We start from the raw sequence: 18,306 nt of genomic DNA on the forward strand, positions 1-18,306 counted from the left end.
AGACAGCTCGCCCATTGTTTGTCAATTGACAATTAAACATATATAGTTGTCTATTCTTAATCAGAGTAGCATAAACATTGTGTCTGAATGGAGACCCAAATCAATAACGTTTTCCATTAAGAAACGACTGCCAATTATTGTATTTATTAATTGATGCAACACTGGAAATGTATTATGCAGCACAGGAAATGTAGGTTGTTGTGAATGTATTTATGTATTAATGCATTAAGTGTAAAACTGTAAATAGGGCTATCAATGAATAAAAATATACCCAAAATTATTCGTTTGCTAACAGTGGTAAAAAAATGAACGGTTTGACCTAAAATGTGTTAATGGTGAAAATGAATAGATTGTTTGATTGTGCTCACGTAATAAATAGTTTGTTTGATACAGATGAAGAAGGAACTAGCTTTTTAACCCACAAACGCAAACAAACATTTAAATCAAACGGATGCTCATTCAATAACTTCACACGTGTTCGTCAGTGGATCCGGTAAGTGAGTGAGTAAACATTTAACGTCGCTTCGGCATTTCAGCCATATAGCGACGGATCCGATAAGAACAGGTACACACATTACGTGTTTTTAAACTAAATGTTAAGACAAACCTAACGAAATCCATTATTCTGCTATAAATGCAAGTATATACGTAATATCATTTTTTCAATGCATGTAAATTTGGAATATCACTTTCTCGTTCTATTTGATAATCATATATCTTTTAGTAAAAGAAAGTTGCACGTTGTACTGACCTAAAACACTTTCTTAAAACATTACTGCAGGTGACAAAATTCTACAAGGCGACAACGGTCAGCTGTCGTGTGAAGTGGGTCACGTGTTACTCGCTGTGAGTGGTGCGTATGTATTATCTGGTAATGGAAAGTTACCATTCCTGAAATTGGTAATACAAACGCTAGTTTCTCTAATTACTTCTTGTGCCATGTGCGATTATATCAATAAGTTCCACGTAAATTATACGCATAATAATTGTCAGTCTGTGAAACTGAATGACTGAATTATAACGATAAAAAATATAAATGTAAGGTGCTTTAAGACATTCCATCTATTAGCACGAAATGGCAAAGAACATAATTCCTTCTAAGGCCCTTTGACAATTATTTATCATCCGAATTGATACATATAGTTGTGCTGAGTATCGAACCCTTTCACTAGCCAAGCAACATTTTACACTCATGTTACAAATATTATTATTGAAGTGATAAGAGCTCATAGATGCGTTTGCGTATCCGAGTAACAGTACCGGTTAGAGCGCCGTATTTCAAGAACGACAACTCTTGCAGAGGGCAGATAACTGTAAACTGTCTCCCAAACCGGCTTGCATTTCGCTTGAGCAGGCGAGCAGAACTGGTTCTCAGCATCGGTCAAGTCACATGTTCGGACATAACGCATAAACCCCAAACCAGTCGTCCGTGACTTGCATAATCAACGAGAGGCTAAAGTTCACTTGCCTTGCTTCACTACTGCAACGCCAGGGAAGAACGGAGAAAGCACAGTTCTGTTGCGGAGTTTACAGTCGTGGTATTTACCATTTCGTGAGTGTGAGGCCAACAGATAAGACAACATGGAAAGCGTAAAGAACTTTGTGGCTGGTGGAGTTGGAGGAGTATGCTGTGTTGCAACTGGCCATCCCCTAGACACCATCAAGGTTTGTATGTGCAAGTGTAACATCCTAAGGGATATGTTTGTCCGTTGGACTTTGGACTCTACAGATGTCAGCTGTATTTCAGTTGTACTCGACATTGCCAAAGAAATAATTTTGTCTCCAAAAAGTACAGTTAAGATCTCACATTGGTTGAAAAAGAGAGAGCAAAAAGCAACAACAAAAATAATAGAAACATTGTTTCATTTAAACGTGAAATGGAACTTAATTGTAATTTTAATATAAATATGTTTTATAAAATTCATATCTGTTTAAAGCATACATACAACAGTGATTACGGCTTGGACGGGTAACTCGGGTCGTGTGGGTACTGAGTAGGAACCGGGTATCCACAGGACTACCCGGACCCGTGGTTAGTCAAGTGATATATTGTTTCATGACAAAAAATCACCATATAACCATGATAACTACATGGTTAGCCGACAATTTTAAGTCTCTAATGTTCGCATTTCTTCATGACTATGAACACGTTCCTTCTGACTTATATATGTTTGAACAAAGCTAAAACTTCAGTCAACTTCAGTGTTGTTCAGCATGACCACATCGTTTTCTATGTGTATCTAAATACATTCTGCCAGGGCTACTGTGAAACGATTCCCAATCGGACATTTTGTACCTATCTCTTGACACCAACAGCGGGTACCCGGGTAGGGTCGAGTAATAGGGGTGTGGGTACCCGAGTAATAAATTTGGACACGTCCCAGCCCTAGCAGTAATACTCATGTTTGAGGTTGATGCCACTCCAATGAAAAGTCAAGCAGCACACTTTAACAGAGTAGCTTTATGCCATTTCAGTAAATGGTACATTTGTTCACGAACAATTTGCACACCTAAACAGACTGAAATCCACCATGCCCCTTCAGATTATAATTGATCAATGATTTTTTTTTGCAGGTGCGACTTCAGACGATGCCAAAACCTGAACCAGGACAGTCTCCATTATACAAGGGCACATTTGACTGTGCCATGAAGACAATTAGGCAAGAGGTCAGTTTGCGACTTTAGCCCCTTGTACGCGGTAGTGAAATTCTGTTAAGTAAGCTCAGCGAACAGTCCTTGTAGTACTTAAATATCTATGTATAATCGCATTTAAGAACATATTCTGAAAATGATGCAAAGAGCCATGACTGTTTTCTCAGTCGATGTGTTTGAAGTACCTTAATCACTGTGTCATGTTCATGGACTGGACTTTGGACTCCCCGACTAGTTTAGTGCTGTACAGCAGGGTTCAAAGGTCTGTGGGGTTTGCTGCCATGTTACTTTAATCAAAGGACCCCCTAAATTATAAACTTTGACATAAGAAATATGACAATGACTTATTCATTTCCATCTTTAATTTTGAAAACTGGTACTCATTCAATGTTTCAATTCAAACAAGAATTATTTTTCTTTAATTAGAATAAGGCATCACACAACATTTGTAATTTTTCCCTGTTGGTACAGTGGTCACCCAGGAACCCCCATTTTAATGCCTGGGGCCACAAAACTTATTACCGAGAGTCATGTCAACATTTTTTCGCTTTGATGGAGGTATAGATGTAAAAACTTATGTGCATACAGTGTAAATCTGCGGTTGATAATTGATATCAGCATCATCGTTCAGAGCAGTAATGCAACACAAGCCCTGCCCATTGCATTGTCAACCAATCAAGAAACAGTAGTCTGATAGTAATCTTCCCGAGACAAGGGTGTTAACTGACTATAATAGTCCAGTTTCAACCCCTGCCGAACTAGTCCAGAACTTTCAGGCTTGATCCTAGTGCCACCACCACTACATGATTACGAATTATGTCCCTTCTATATCCCTCCTAGTGTCCAATCAAATGAACTGGATGCCTATTTTGTTACAAGATTTTGATTGGACTATGCATAGTCCAGCCAAATTGTAACTCGGGAATTCAAGCCTAGTTCGGCAAGGGTGGAAAGTGGACTTTTATAGTCAGTTAACTCCCTTACCTCGGGAAGATGTCTGATAGTGGGCGTGCCCTGTTCCCATTCAGGACAATGTTTTGCTTGTTTAGTCAGTCAACTGCCAAGGAATCAGTTGCAAGTTTTTATATACATATATGTATATATAAATCCCTGTTGTACATGTAAGTTGAATGTATGATGTAGCCAACATGGTGAAGTTTGATATTTAAAGGGGGCCCTAACTTCCACATCAAACCTGAAGGACCCCGACAATTCTAACACTGCAGACACAAACTTTGACTTGTGATTAATTTACAGATACATTCTGTAACATAAACAAGAAATAAGCTGCATGTATTTGTACAAAAGTTCAACATTGGCAGGGCGTCCTGGGCCTGTATAAGGGCATGGCAGCTCCCATCACGGGCGTTGCACCGATCTTTGCCATATGCTTCTATGGATATGGCGTGGGGAAGACTTTGCAGCAGAAGACTCCAAACCAGGAACTATCGTAAGTCCTTTACATTTGTAATATGAAAAAGACCTATAATAATATGCTTTTAATAACTCACCATTTGAATATCTAAGATATTCTCCAGGGTTAGAAAGTAACGCTAGCCCACTAGCCCGGGGCTAGTACAAATTCTTGTGGGCTAGTACAATTTCCAGCTTTCCCCATTGTTTTAACATTACAGGATCATTTCTTCTTTACCTAGGCGAGTAAAGAATTTGAGTTTAGTTCTAACCCTGTTCTCACAAAGTGACAATAAGCAATTCCACATTAAGCTGACACGCCGTGATATAACTGGAACAATGTTAAAAGCGGCGTTAAAACACACCTCACTCACTCACTCTTTCTTTGGTTTTGTTCATCAGGAGATGACATTTTTGTATATGCGGAAACATGGTGTGAATTATTATGTAGATGAATATTGTCTCTACACAGGCACATTCAGACATTCAATGCTGGTATGTTGGCTGGAGTGATGACCACTGTCATCATGGCGCCGGGGGAGCGAATCAAGTGTCTGCTGCAGGTACGTCATGTACAACAAATGTCTGAATTCTCTCATTTATAATCCATTTGTTAGTGTGGTGTTACACTTGAGTTGCTATTTAATATACTCAACAGGGCGGTCGGGTAGCCTAAGACCCGGGTTCAATTCCCGACATGGGTACAATGTGTGAAGCCCATTTCTGGTGTCCCCCGCCTCGATAGTGGTGGAATATTGCTAAAAGTGGCGTAAAACCATAATCACTCACTAATATACTCAACAATCCTAGAATTCTAGACTTGCAAAAAATGGAGAATTTGAGTTTTTTAAGTGATTTATACATTAAATGTTTATATGTTTTAAAGAAATCCTAGAAAATCCGAAGCATACTAAACAGTGAGACTGCTCGATATTATCGGTACACTAGTACACCAGGAAACAAAACAAATGTAACAAATGTATTGCGATACAAGCTAAATGGGTCGGTATATTGAGAATATATGTAAATTGTATTATCAAAAATAAAGTAAGATCTTCCTAGGACAGCTTATTTTGAGGAATAATATTTATAATATAGGAAATATATAGGAAGAACAGGCAGTCTCATAACACATTCTCCTTCACCATCCGGGGTGGTCGGGTAGCCTAGTGGTTAAAGCGTTCGCTCGTCATGCCGAAGACCGGGTTCGATTCCCGACATGGGTACAATGTGTGAAGCCCATTTCTGGTGTCCCCCGCCGTGATACTGCTGGAATATTGCTAAAAGCGGCGTAAAACCATACTCACTCACTCACTCCTTCACCATCCACCTTTACTTTTGCCAACAAAGTTATTGTCTCCAGCAATGGTGACCCAAATTATTCAGAAATAGAAAAGGGTATTATGAATCACAAAAAAAGGAGGGGGGCGAATTTAGTAAATTACAATTTCTATTCCTCAAATACAATATGGAGACTTGACTGCAGTTGTCCCATGTGTTGAACAGATCCAGAACGCACAAGGCGGCGAGGCCAAGTACAAGGGCCCCATCGACTGTATGAAGCAGATTTACAGGGAGTCTGGGATCAGGGGCGTATACCGCGGCACATTCGCCACACTCTGCAGGGACGTGCCCGCTACTGGCATGTACTTCATGAGCTATGAGTGGCTGAAGAGGGTGCTCACACCAGAGGGAAAGACGTAAGTCTAGACAGGGAGGTTCTTTGTAAACAATAAACAAGTCTTCTCGTCACTAAAACTTGGAGCTGGTTTACACCAGAGAGAAAGACTTAAGGGGTAAACTTGGGGTCAGGTGTTCTGTAAACAGTAAACAAGTATTCTCGTCACTAAAACTTGGGGCTGGTTTACACCAGAGAGAAAGACTTAAGGGGTAAACTTGGGGTCAGGTGTTCTGTAAACAGTAAGCAAGTATTCTCGTCACTAAAACTTGGGGCTGGTTTACACCAGAGAGAAAGACTTAAGGGGTAAACTTGGGCTCAGGTGTTCTGTAAACAGTAAGCAAGTCTTCTCGTCACTAAAACTTGGGGCTGGTTTACACCAGAGAGAAAGACTTAAGGGGTAAACTTGGGGTCAGGTGTTCTGTAAACAGTAAACGAATCATCTTGTCACTGAAACCTTAAGAGCTGGTTTATGCCTGATCAATAGACTGAAGTTAGAGAAAAGAGGAAAAGTGTGTTCTGTAAGCAGTAAACGAACTACCTTGTTGTCACCTCTTAAGCATAATAACCTGATTAACACCTGGCTTGTCATAGAAGGATTTAGGCTTTGTAAGAAAAGAATGAATAAGTTCATCACATGAATACATGGTTAAATGTTGTTCGTTAGACGTAAGAGGCCTGATAAATGTATCTATTTCAACATGAATAACAAGTAAGATGTGATAAATGGTTCATCTCCATTGGTGGGGAAGAAAAGAGCTCTTTGTTATGATAGAAGTATACATGCTATAAGTAACATGATAAGTTCGGTATTTCTTTCTGGTGGCCCTTCACAACTGAGTGAGGGAGTAAGGGGGGATGGGGTGTGTGTCACAGGTAGCCCGGTTGTCTAGGGAGCCACAATTTGCATCCCTTGGGCTCATCCATCTTCCCGAGGCAAGCATGTCCACTAGCCTATATCAAAGCCTAGTTTCTACCCTTGCCACATCAAGGCTACTCTTCTTGCTTCGACCCTGGTGCCACCTCAAGTAGATCACGAGTTGTGCCTCTTCTAATAAAAACACGATATCCAATCAATTCGCTATTCTTATCTTGTATAGCTTCACAAAGATGGCGACTGCCATAGGCGACGACCAAGTGGATCAGATAAGGGGGTGTTAAAAGATGAAAAAGACATGTCTACAGACAGGCAGCAGTAAATCACTTTCATACGAGATGTACCAGTCGTACGTGGATGTTGATTTTGTGAAACATTCTCTGATTTGACTATCAATATGTGGGACAGACCAATCATATTTAGCACAGGAAAGTGGGCTTGATGTGGCAAGGGGGAAAACAAGACTTTGATAGAAAGGTTAGTGGACGCTCTTGCCACGGGAAGATGGAGCTCACCAGAAAACTATGATGGGTTAGTGGGATTCACCAAAGTGGTAAACGTCTAAGACCTGCATCACTTCAGGCTTTCCTCCCCCATTACGCTGAGATATATGTCATACTGGAATTCTGTTCAAAGCAGTGTTAATCCAAACTCACTCACGATTACTTGATAACTGGTTGATGGTTTGATTAGAATTCGTAACTAGTTAAAGAATGTGCAGACCGGTATTCGTTTTCCAAGTTCAATATTAATAATAATCACTTGCTGTTATGCAAATGAAAACAAGGAGTAATGCAATGACTGTCAGTCAGGATGTAATGTGGAGTGAATTGTTTTGTTTGGACAGTTGTAGCTTTTACTTTAGATGGTTTGTATATTTTGCTATGAAAATGGTTAATCGGATACGAAACAGTTTCTGTAAGACGAGAAACTGGTTCGAGATTTTTCAAACCATGATGTCCCTACTTTCTGGATTCCATAACGTAACTAGTAAAGTTCAACAGATCACCCTCATTATAACAGCCATCACAGATTCCATATTACCGTATTTGATATAATAAGCGCCCAGGGCGCTCTCAAAATTAGAAATAGGCGGCTCTTATTAGAATATAATTTTGGTGAAAGATCGAGTTGAAAGATCGTAAATTTCGTGGTTTATGCTGACAGCCTGAAATGTTTATATACGCGAGATATATTTTTCCAGAATATAATTTCTGATGATTACGGATGCAAATAACACATGTATTATACACAAATAAATAAGTCTTGTGTACATTGATCAATTGGAAGGGGTGCTAATTGGGATTGTTCACTAGCCAATATATTAACAAATATCGCTGTGGTGCTTATTAGAGCGGGGCGCTTATTACGTCAAATACGGTATGCAAAGTCTCTGTGGTGTTTTGGGTTAGAATTGGTCCCCAGATCTGGGTGATTCTGTGTCATCATACCCCTGATGGTGTGGATCATTGCTTACAACACCAATCAATGGATCATCTGGTCTGGATTTGTATATTTACAGGCCACTGTCATATAGCTGGTATATTGCTGAGCGTGGCGTTAAACAACAAACAAACAATTATGCAAAGTTTTTCCTGGAAAATTTGCAAAGTAACAAAGTGTTTTCCTAGTTTGGGGGTGTCAAAATGATCTGAAGCAGTGCAGATGGATGGAGTAACTATGGTAACATTCCTTTAAAAGCTTGTCATCACTGTTATTAGTACATTGTGCATGTTGACTTGTGAGTATTGTAGACTGATGTGTGGTGCTTGTGTCTTCAGTACAAGTGACTTGGGTGCAGCTAGGCTGCTGTTTGCCGGTGGAATGGCGGGGATCGCAAACTGGATGGTGGCCATGCCGCAAGATGTGCTCAAGTCCAGGTTCCAGACAGGTACAGTGTTCTGTCTTCCCCACTCTTGGACTGTGTAGAACCTGGGAGGAGGTGGAGTCTGGTAGTGACAGTGGAGTTCAAGGGTTCAGTGGCTTGAATATGTGAAAACATTGTTAATGTCCCTGTCATGATATTGCTGGAGTATTACTAACATCAACATCAAACCATACAATGATACATACCTAATTAAGGGAATGTCCTTCTACATATGTATCATGATGACAATTATAGGAATGTCCTGCTACAATATGTGCGGGGGCACAGGAGGCCCAGTCATCTAAAACACCGCGATTCGCTGTGCAGAGATGCGTCCCTTGGACATGCCAAAAACCTATGTTTGTGGGTTCGAGTCCCGGTTCGCCCCGATTATGTTTCTAGGTTTGTCAGCACCATGCCTGTGCTTGTGGGTTTCACCGAAGTGGTAAACGTCTGAGACCTGCATCACTTCGGGCTTTCCTCCCACATTAAGCTGACAAGCTGTGATATAACTGGAATAGTGTTAAAAGTGGCGTTAAACACAACTCACTCACTCATTCACTGCTACAGTATGTATCACGATCACAATTATAGGAATGTCACAATACAATATGTATCACGATTACATTTATAGGAATGTCACAATACAATATGTGTCACGATAGGAATGCACAATACAATATGTATCACGATCACAATTATAGGAATGCCACAATACAATATGTATCACGATCATATTTATAGGAATGTCACAATACAATATGTATCACGATTACATTTATAGGAATGTCACAATACAATATGTATCAGGATCACAATTATAGGAATGTCACAATACAATATGTGTCACGATAGGAATGTCACAATACAATATGTATCACGATCACAATTATAGGAATGTCACAATACAATATGTATCACGATTACATTTATAGGAATGTCACAATACAATATGTATCACGATTACATTTATAGGAATGTCACAATACAATATGTATGGTGATATATCTTGCGTAATTTAAAAAATATGCAGCTTATCTGGAGCTCTGTATAAGTGGATCTTTCCATCCTGACTTGACTATTGATCTCCATATAAATATCTGTGAATTTGTGTTGATTGAATTGAGTTTGACTGGCCTGCCTGTCTTGCAGCTCCCCACGGTATGTACAACGGGATCCGGGATGTGTTCCGACACATGGTCAAGGAGGAAGGCGTCCTGGCTCTCTACAAGGGCTTCACCCCCGTCTTGATCAGGGCATTCCCAGCTAATGCTGTAAGTTGGACATTATTGACTTTTGTTAAAAGTTTCACCCCGGTTCCAGGTTAGAATTGGTAGCCAGTAGCTTGTTCTTCGAGGTAACTAAATGGACAAGATGATCAAGCTCAGTTGATTGTGTGTCATTGTTCCCTGAACGTTGCTCATCAGATCAATCACTGGTTTGCCTGGTCCAGTCATGATTATTTGCTGTCATATAGCTGGAATATTGCTGAGTCCGCTTAAACAACAACAGAATTTTGCTAATTTCATCAACTAACAAAAAATTATGATCAAATAAAAAAATGATAACATTCTTGGCATCCTCCTCCCGGGAATGGCTTGACTATTGCTATATCAGGGAAGAACCATATTAATTCACTCACTCTACAGAATTCTCATTGTAGATATTCTACAGTCATTATTCTATATGGAAAGGGAATTGAATCGTTCTGACACAAAAACTCTTCTATTTCAGATGTGTTTCTTTGGTTTTGAGAAGGCGATGCAGTTCCTGAACTATATGTTTTGATGCTGCGGAGAGCTAGAGATGTGTGATGTCCCGTATGCCAGTTCCTCCTCCTCACATCTCAGGGCCCTCATTCTTTGATGTCATGCTCAGAACCTTGTCGCCATGTGTCTGTCACAGACTTCACTGTGCCCTAATCTTCCTGAGGCAAGCGTGTCCGCTAGCCTATATCAAAGCCTAGTTTCTACCCTTGCCACATCAAGGCCACTTTTTAGGCTCGATCCTGGCGCCACCTCGCGTGGATCACAAGTTGTGCCCCTTGTAAGGAAAACACAATCAGATCGCTGTGCTTATCTCGTATAGCTTCACAAAGATGGCGACTACCATCGGCGACGACCTAGTCGATCAGATTACGAAAACGTTTGTGGTTTCATCCCTGACACAAACACATAGGCAATCGTTTGTCATTTGGGGGGGGGGGGGACATATTTGTTTCATCAAAGACAGGCAGTGGTAAATCACTTTCATACGAAGATGTCCCAGTCGTGGATGTTGACATTGTGAAACGTTCTCTGATTGGACAGTTGATATGTGTGATAGTCCAATCATATTTAGCACAGGAAAGTGGGCTTGATGTGGCAAGGGTGGAAACAAGACTTTCTTAAAATGGTTAGTGGATGCTCTTGCCTCAGGAAGATGTTAAGCTATTATCCCTTGATTTCCTCTAACAAACGCCCATACAACACACCTTCCAGTTTACAGGCAATTGTAAATTGACATTTCTGTTGTGTTATGAATATTCAGTTTTTGAACATTTCTTCTCCAGGCAAGTTTTGCCTCACTGTGATATGGTTAGTGTTTAGCATATGGTTATGTTATAGCCTGTCTAGGGGCGGTAGAGTAGCCTAGTGGTTGAAGCGTTTGCTTGCACTCAGAAGATCCAAGTTCAATTCCCCCCATGGGTACAATTGCTGGATTATTGCTTAAGTGTCATAAAACCATACTCACTAGCATGTCTAAAGGGAGGTAAATAATGATTACTATGTCTTGATGGAATGTGGCAGAAGATTTGAATATTTTTTTTCTATTTATTATCTGAAAACACCTAAAGTTCATTTTTTCATTGATAACTGAAGCTGCTTGATCAGCAGAATATTGAAAAGAAACTGTTTGAAATTGTTCTATTAAATATTGATCAACTTAATATTTAAATAACTTCTTTGATAAGCATTTAGAAGTTGGAGTATTAGTAAGGATAGGATTTATGGATAAACAACTTCTTTATTACAATTAAGAGCGACGTTTTGGTGTCGGTTATCACTTGCGTAATAACGGGAGAAGAACCTACACTGAAATGTCACTCTTAATTGTAATAAAGATGTTCATCCATGAACCCTATCTTTAAATGTGGTACCCATTTTGTGAAGTCAAATAGCAAATAGTGTGGGATGGAGAAAAACAGATACCTGTCTACATATTCATGTGCAGTGACAAGTCCAGAATACGTACGGGGTCCAATCCCTTTCTGGAAGATTTGTCTACAAACAGATTGCAGCACCCACTCCCATTCATCTTACAATTCATTTGTGTTTGGTTATGGCTGACAATGTCGTGTGAGTGAGTGCTGATTATCCTTAAAGTGAAGAGAATGGTTCAGTGGTGTATTGCAAGTTGTTACTGATCTCTTTCAGCCTTTTTATTTTTATCAGTTGGTTTACAAAGATTTCGGCCTGAAATTCAATGTGGATGGTCGAAAAAATAATTTCAACTTCCAGATTAGCACTGCTTCTAATGAACGAAAAACAGAAGAGTTTTAACATGGCAAGATACTGAAAGATAATTGATTGGGTTTTTTTTAGAATAAAGATTTTGTACATGTTATTTAGAATTTTTACTCACAGCGGTGATTTTCCCATTTCACGTAATTGTTAAACAGGGTCGGCCAAAATCAATTTGTCAAAAATCATTTTAATATGTTTACAATTTCAGATTCTTTTGGGGTCGGTGGGTCTACTAAATATAATTATAAGGCCCCTTGTTGCATATTATTCACAAATATTCAGCACATTTATTTTACACAGTGTTATCTGTGTGTCGTTTGTATGTTGTATAGTAGGACTGCACTGTAGTATCTGATTTTTGTGTATGGTGGAGAAGTGGATGTGTGAAAGGAATTATACCTGTATCTGTTCAAGCAGTGTTCGACTGTGGAGAGAATTCTTACTGATATATTATCAAGTCCATCCAATAATCCACAGAATAAAATATGTGTACATTTTATTAAACATGAACTTCAGTCAAGCATACAGAAGTTTGATGAAAATAAAGATTTTTACATAACTGATGTGTATTGACCTGTTGTGTTGGAAACTGGTTAGAGAAATATGGTAGCATTAAAGGGCCTGATTCCTTAGTAGAAAAATCTGGCAAGATTCTGACAAATTGTGTCAGATAAAGTTGTTTTTTATTATTAAGGCCCAAAAAGCCAAAGTTTTGTTTCAGGTAACACCCCCCACCACTCCACCACCCCCGAACCATTGTTTCATTTGCTGCCCAAATGTGTTACCACACCTGCAGACAGCTGTCAAGAAACCACTTTTCAGCGTTAGGAATAAAATCAAATGTTTCTGCATGTTATTGTTGCTGTAGCGATTTTGACTTACAAACATTGCAACGACCATCAGTCCGAAATGAGCCATCTGTGTTAAACATCATTATCAAAATAATAAAAAAAATTTTTTTTTAAAACTACCAACACAGATCAGTTACCTGAAACACAAGTATAAATGTTTTTGGCCTTAAGAAACCAAAGTGGCTGCTCTGTACCCCATGTGTATCTGGCAGAGACTGTGATACAGATGCAGGACATCTTGTGAATCTTGTCATGCAGCTTGTTCAGCAGACTCATTCCTGTAATAACTTCCCTTATAGGGAGCGATTCCCACCTAGCATTGGTCCAATGGTCCTATGCTTGTTGTAAGAAGAGTAGGGGGGCACGGGTGGCCCAGTCGTCTAAGGCGTCGCGATTTGCTGTGCAGAGGTGCGTCCTTTGGGCACGCCAGAAGCCTATGATTGTGGGTTCGAATCCCGGTTCCCCCCCGATTATGTTTCTAGGTTTGTCAGTACCATACCCGTGCTAGTGGGTTTCACCGAAGTGGTAAATGTCTGAGACCTGCATCACTTTGGGCTTTCCTCCCACATTAATCTGACATGCCGTGATATAACTGGAATAGTGTTAAAAGCGGTGTTAAACCAAACTCACTCACTCACTGTAAGAAGAGTCTGTACAAATGTGACAGGTAGGGATGTCATGGTATGTTGCTAACGGCAAGCACTGATGTCGAGTGCAGATGTGTTGCTCATGCTTTCAATCACTGGTTTACGTGGTCCAGTCTTGATTATTTAAAGGCTGCAGTGATATAGCTGGAATACTGCTGACTGCTTACTAACCTTCACCCACTGTACTGATTCTGTTCATGTTTTCAGTATAGCCGCATGCTTGTGGACATGTTGTAGTCTAATCTGAAGACTCAGGTGCTAGTTCGTAGCCATCTTTCCGAGGCAAAGGCGTTGACCGACTGTAAAAGTCCAGTTTCCACCCTTGCTGAACTAGGCTGGAATTTCCAGGCTCGGTCGTAGCGCCGCCAGTGTCTATTACGAGTTAAAATCCTTCTATGTCCCTCCTATTGATCAATCAGATTTTTTCACTCATATCACTTGCATTTGCATCAAACAAAAAAGGGGCACCCAGTCAAGACGATCTGATCTATAATCAAGATGTTAATTGTAATAAAAATGGGTCTTACCCCTCGAAGTGCAACAAATCACTTGAGCACCTTGATTAAAAACATGAAAAGATTTGCAAACTATCTATCGACGCCATGCTTTGCAAATCCTGCAGTTGACTGAGATCTGCACGTTGAAATCAATGTTTGCAAACCAAGGGCCTAGTTCATAAGTCCAGCCAAACTAACTCTGGAATGCCAGCCTAGTTCGGCAAGGGTGGAAACTGAACATTTATTGTCAGTTATTGCCCTTGCCTCGGGAAGATGGTTCTTGGCATGTTGCCTGTCATCCATTGTCATAAGCAGCTTATATTCTTTACTTCTACCAAACTACGCTGAAATTTTGTTCAAATAGTCCTGTGTTCATCAACATGTTTGAAAAGATTTGTAATCCTATAAATAGTTTGCAGTTTGACTTGACCCTGATAAATTAAGCTCGACACCATAATAGATATGTTTCTGAAAATGTGTTACAATATTTATGCAGAAATGGAGTGTGTTTCTTTAATAATTTAAATTAAATATTTTCTTGAGAAATGGATTGTATCGGTATCAACTCTACTGGTATATTTGCTAATGAAACCAGGTGAGCTAACATCGAACAAGGTGAGTTCCAGCGCCCTGTGCAATCAACTGGGCCTTGTTCCAGAAAATGATCTTAGCGCTATGGTCATTGTCAGTCTATGTTAAAAGTATTAGAGTTACAATCATCTTAGCGGTAAGATCTCTTTGTGTTTCAATACCTTTCTTATATATGTACCAGTGCCTTTAAATTGTTACTTTTCATGAAACATTAATTTCAGCGAAATTATAATTCATAGCAAAAGTCATCCTCAATTATAAGTATATTGTGTCTCTATTCTATTTTCATTAAAACCTTGGACCCACTTATTATCAAAGTTATAAATATAGCTATCCAATCAAATTACACCAATGTATGTAAAATTAATTTGGAAACTTACTGATAAAGAAGAGCTTCTTTGAGAGGCATTTAGAAGTTGGAGTACTAAGTAAGGATAAGATAGCATCACTTGCTTTATAACGGTGTTAGAACCTACACCGAAACGTCGCTCCTTATTGTAATGACGAGGTTGTTAAACCATATATCTTATCCTTACTTAGATAACAAAGAGGTTGAGATAGTGACGACACCTCCCAAATGAAGCTATGGTAACGAAGGGGTCACGGGTCTTTGTCATAATTGATGGGAGATACAAGGCTAGTAAAAACATATTCTTGTTTCTCTTGACTTTCTTAAATGTATGGGTGGAGAGAGAGTACGTGTATTTTGTCTTTTTAGTTTATCATATTATTAGTAGGTTGTAAATCTATAAGGGGCACGGGTGGCCCAGTCGTCTAAGGCGCCGCGATTCGCTGTGCAGAGTTGCATCCCTCGGGCACGCCAGAAACCTATGATTGTGGGTTCGAATCCCGGTTCTCCCCGATTATGGTTCTAGGTTTGTCAGCACCATACCCGTGCTCGTGGGTTTCACCAAAGTGGTAAACGTCTCAGACCTGCATCACTTCGGGCTTTCCTCCCACATTAATCTGACACGCCGTGATATAACTGGAATATTGTTAAAAGCGGCGTTAAACCCAACTCACTCACTCACTGTAAATCTATAAAAATAAAGTTAATTGTACCACATGACCTCTTTTGGCAATGCCATGCTGAACACTGCTTGGTTTCTTCGCAAATCTGACGAACTTTGAATGGCATGGTGTACGTAAAAAGTGGGATTGTATTAGGTGAGGGAAATTTTATGGACAGCCTAATAACTAGATAATCAAGGATGAATAAGTACTTATATTTTTTTAGCTGAAGTACTTTGTGTATATCTACCTCGACGGCAGTGTACTGTATGCTATTTATTCATATTTTAGGATTGAACACATTAAGTGTCATGTTTTGCTATTCATCAATCTCCATTTTGTTCTGTTAGATATGGATGAGGTCAGAGATAATAACGTTCAGTTTCGATCTGGCCACACGAAGAGACCCAGAGTTGTGTGTATTTGTGTCTATAGCTTGTTCCACTGGTTGTATTTTTGAATATTTTTTAAGGATTCCTTGAAAAAAGGCAACATATATTTATTGAAATAAAATAATTTATACTTGCAAAATATCTCGGTGACATCATGATACCCGTGAAGATCCGGTCTTCAGCAACCCATGCTTGCTGTAAAAGGCGACTATGCTTGTCGGAAGATTTTGGTTGGTTGGTTGGTTTGTTGTTTAAAGCCGCACTCGGCAATATTCCAGCTATATGACGGCGGTCTGTAAATAATCGAGTCTGGACCAGACAATCCAGTGATTGAAAACATAAGCGTCGATCCACGCAATTGGGATCGATGACATGCATCAACCAAGTCAGCGAGCCTGACCACCCGATCCTGTTAGTCGGAAGAGGCAACTTACGGGATTGTGTGGTCAGGCTCGCTGACTTGGTTGATGCCAATTGTGTAGATCGATGCTCATGATGTCTGGTCCAGACTTGATTATTTACAGACCTCCGTCACATAGCTGATATATTGCTGAGTGAGGCTTTAAACAACAACAAAAAATGACATCATGTACAAGGGATGAGGTAATCACCAATTTTTTTTGATATGATACCAGAAAATCGGTTTTGAAGCAAAAATGATAATGCTTGGTGAGAGTTGCAGGAAATAATTTCAAAGATATCCATGCCACAATGGTTAATATGTGGGTAAGGGGGCGGAGTGGGCAAGTGGTCAAGATGCCAGGCTAGGAAGCATGAGGTGCTGAGATCGTATCCCGCTATTGACCGGACCTGTATAGAAACGGGGTAGAATAGGTCTTCAGCTTGTCCTAAGAGGCGACGAAAGGGATCGGGTGGTCATGCTTGCTGACTTGGTTGATGCATGTCATGCTATCCCAACTGCGTGTATCAATGCTCATGATGTCAATCACTGGATTGTCTTGTCCAGACTGGATTATTTACAGACCGCGGTGCAGACAATGAACTGTATCAATGTTTGCAGAACCTCCAGCAAACCAAAATTGCTGACTACCTCACCCCGATGAAGATTGAATGGCATTTTAATCCCCCTCTCAGTCCTCACTTTGGTGGAGCGTGGGAAAGATTAGTGCATTCTGTCAAAGCCGCCTTGAGGTCAGTCCTGAAAAATCTCCGTGTTCGAGAAACTGTTCTTTGAGTTGCCTTGATCGAGGTTGAAGCTGTCTTGAACAGCAGGCCACTGACCTACAACAGTACCAGCCAAAGCGACTTTACGGCACTTACTCCGAATCACTTTATTCTTGGGAGAGCTGCTGTTTGTACTCCACCTGATGTTTTTCATGATAACGAAATCAATAGTAGACGACGGTGGAGACAGGCTCAAGTCATTGCGGATCATGTGTACAAGCGCTGGCAAAAGGAATATTTGCCGGAGCTCACTGTGAGAAGGTGTTGGGGATCAGAATCTCAGAATGTTTCAGTTGGAGATCTCGTTCTGGTGGTCGACGAAGCTAAACCCAGAGGACATTGGGATTTGGCAAGGATCGTCGAGGTTTACGCTGATGTTGATGGACGTGTTCGAGCTTTGAAAGTCCAAACCAAAAATGGTCAGTACATCAGACCAGCGGCTAAGGTGTGTGTGCTGGAGGAATCTGTGTGTAGTGACGCTTAGATGTAGGACTTGCACAAAGTGAACACAGAGCTCAGATTTCCTATGAACATTCATCTAGGTTTATTGATTATCATTTTCTTTACTTGGACATTTAGGTTATTAATGGAAGCAAATGCTTTTGACCCTGTCAGGGGAGTGGCTATGTTAATGACCAGCATTAATTTGATTATTTCTTTTGTGCGGTAGTCCATTATAATTAACTTTTAGTTATCTCCCTTGTGTTGGTTATTATGGAGAGGATTGCATGTCGCCGTTGATTTCGCATGCCAGTCACGAAGAAAAACAAAGTAATGATGGGTAAAACACAATCACAACTCAATCCCAAAGCCCATTTGTGTATTTCTCTTCGATTGCAGCGGATTAAATTATCTCAAGACACTAATACTCTTTGTTCTCTCACGAACAACTGTCATGTAGCTGGAATATTGCTGAGTGCGCGTTAAACAACCAACCATGCTATTGACCGGATTGATACTCAGCCTTGAGACAAACAATGTTTACAGGTCCTTAGTAATGTCACTACCCCTCGTGTACAGTAGTACATACACCCTGTGCATTCAAAAGAACCCACTCATCCGATGGTTGGTGACCAGGGCCCACTTGCACGAAGCGATCTTAGCGCTACAACTATTGTAAGCCTATGTTAAAGTATGGG

At 40.1% G+C, this 18,306-nt stretch overlaps 1 protein-coding gene across 1 annotated transcript; it reads left to right on the plus strand.

Moving 5' to 3' along the window:
- Window positions 1–1,288: 1,288 nt before the first annotated feature.
- Window positions 1,289–12,552, plus strand: LOC124151831 (mitochondrial carnitine/acylcarnitine carrier protein-like). Its single transcript, XM_046524479.2, has 8 exons — window positions 1,289–1,665; window positions 2,575–2,667; window positions 3,975–4,102; window positions 4,538–4,628; window positions 5,572–5,765; window positions 8,402–8,511; window positions 9,640–9,761; window positions 10,222–12,552. Exons 1-8 carry the CDS (start codon window positions 1,582–1,584, stop codon window positions 10,273–10,275), a joined length of 876 nt encoding a protein of 291 aa, XP_046380435.1. The 5' UTR covers window positions 1,289–1,581; the 3' UTR covers window positions 10,276–12,552.
- The last annotated feature ends 5,754 nt before the right edge of the window (window positions 12,553–18,306 follow it).

The sequence above is a fragment of the Haliotis rufescens genome, unplaced genomic scaffold, assembly GCF_023055435.1.
Source record: "Haliotis rufescens isolate VD_foot unplaced genomic scaffold, xgHalRufe1.0.p SCAF_23, whole genome shotgun sequence".
Taxonomy (NCBI): Eukaryota; Metazoa; Mollusca; class Gastropoda; order Lepetellida; family Haliotidae; genus Haliotis; species Haliotis rufescens.

What these genes read in the sequence shown, in the direction of transcription:
- LOC124151831 (XM_046524479.2), top strand. Translation starts at nt 1,582, where the DNA reads ATGGAAAGCGTAAAGAACTTTGTGGCTGGTGGAGTTGGAGGAGTATGC. An exon ending in ATCCCCTAGACACCATCAAG is followed by an intron (nt 1,666 to 2,574) that starts GTTTGTATGTGC and finishes TTTTTTTTGCAG; the next exon opens with GTGCGACTTCAGACGATGCC. An exon ending in TGAAGACAATTAGGCAAGAG is followed by an intron (nt 2,668 to 3,974) that starts GTCAGTTTGCGA and finishes CAACATTGGCAG; the next exon opens with GGCGTCCTGGGCCTGTATAA.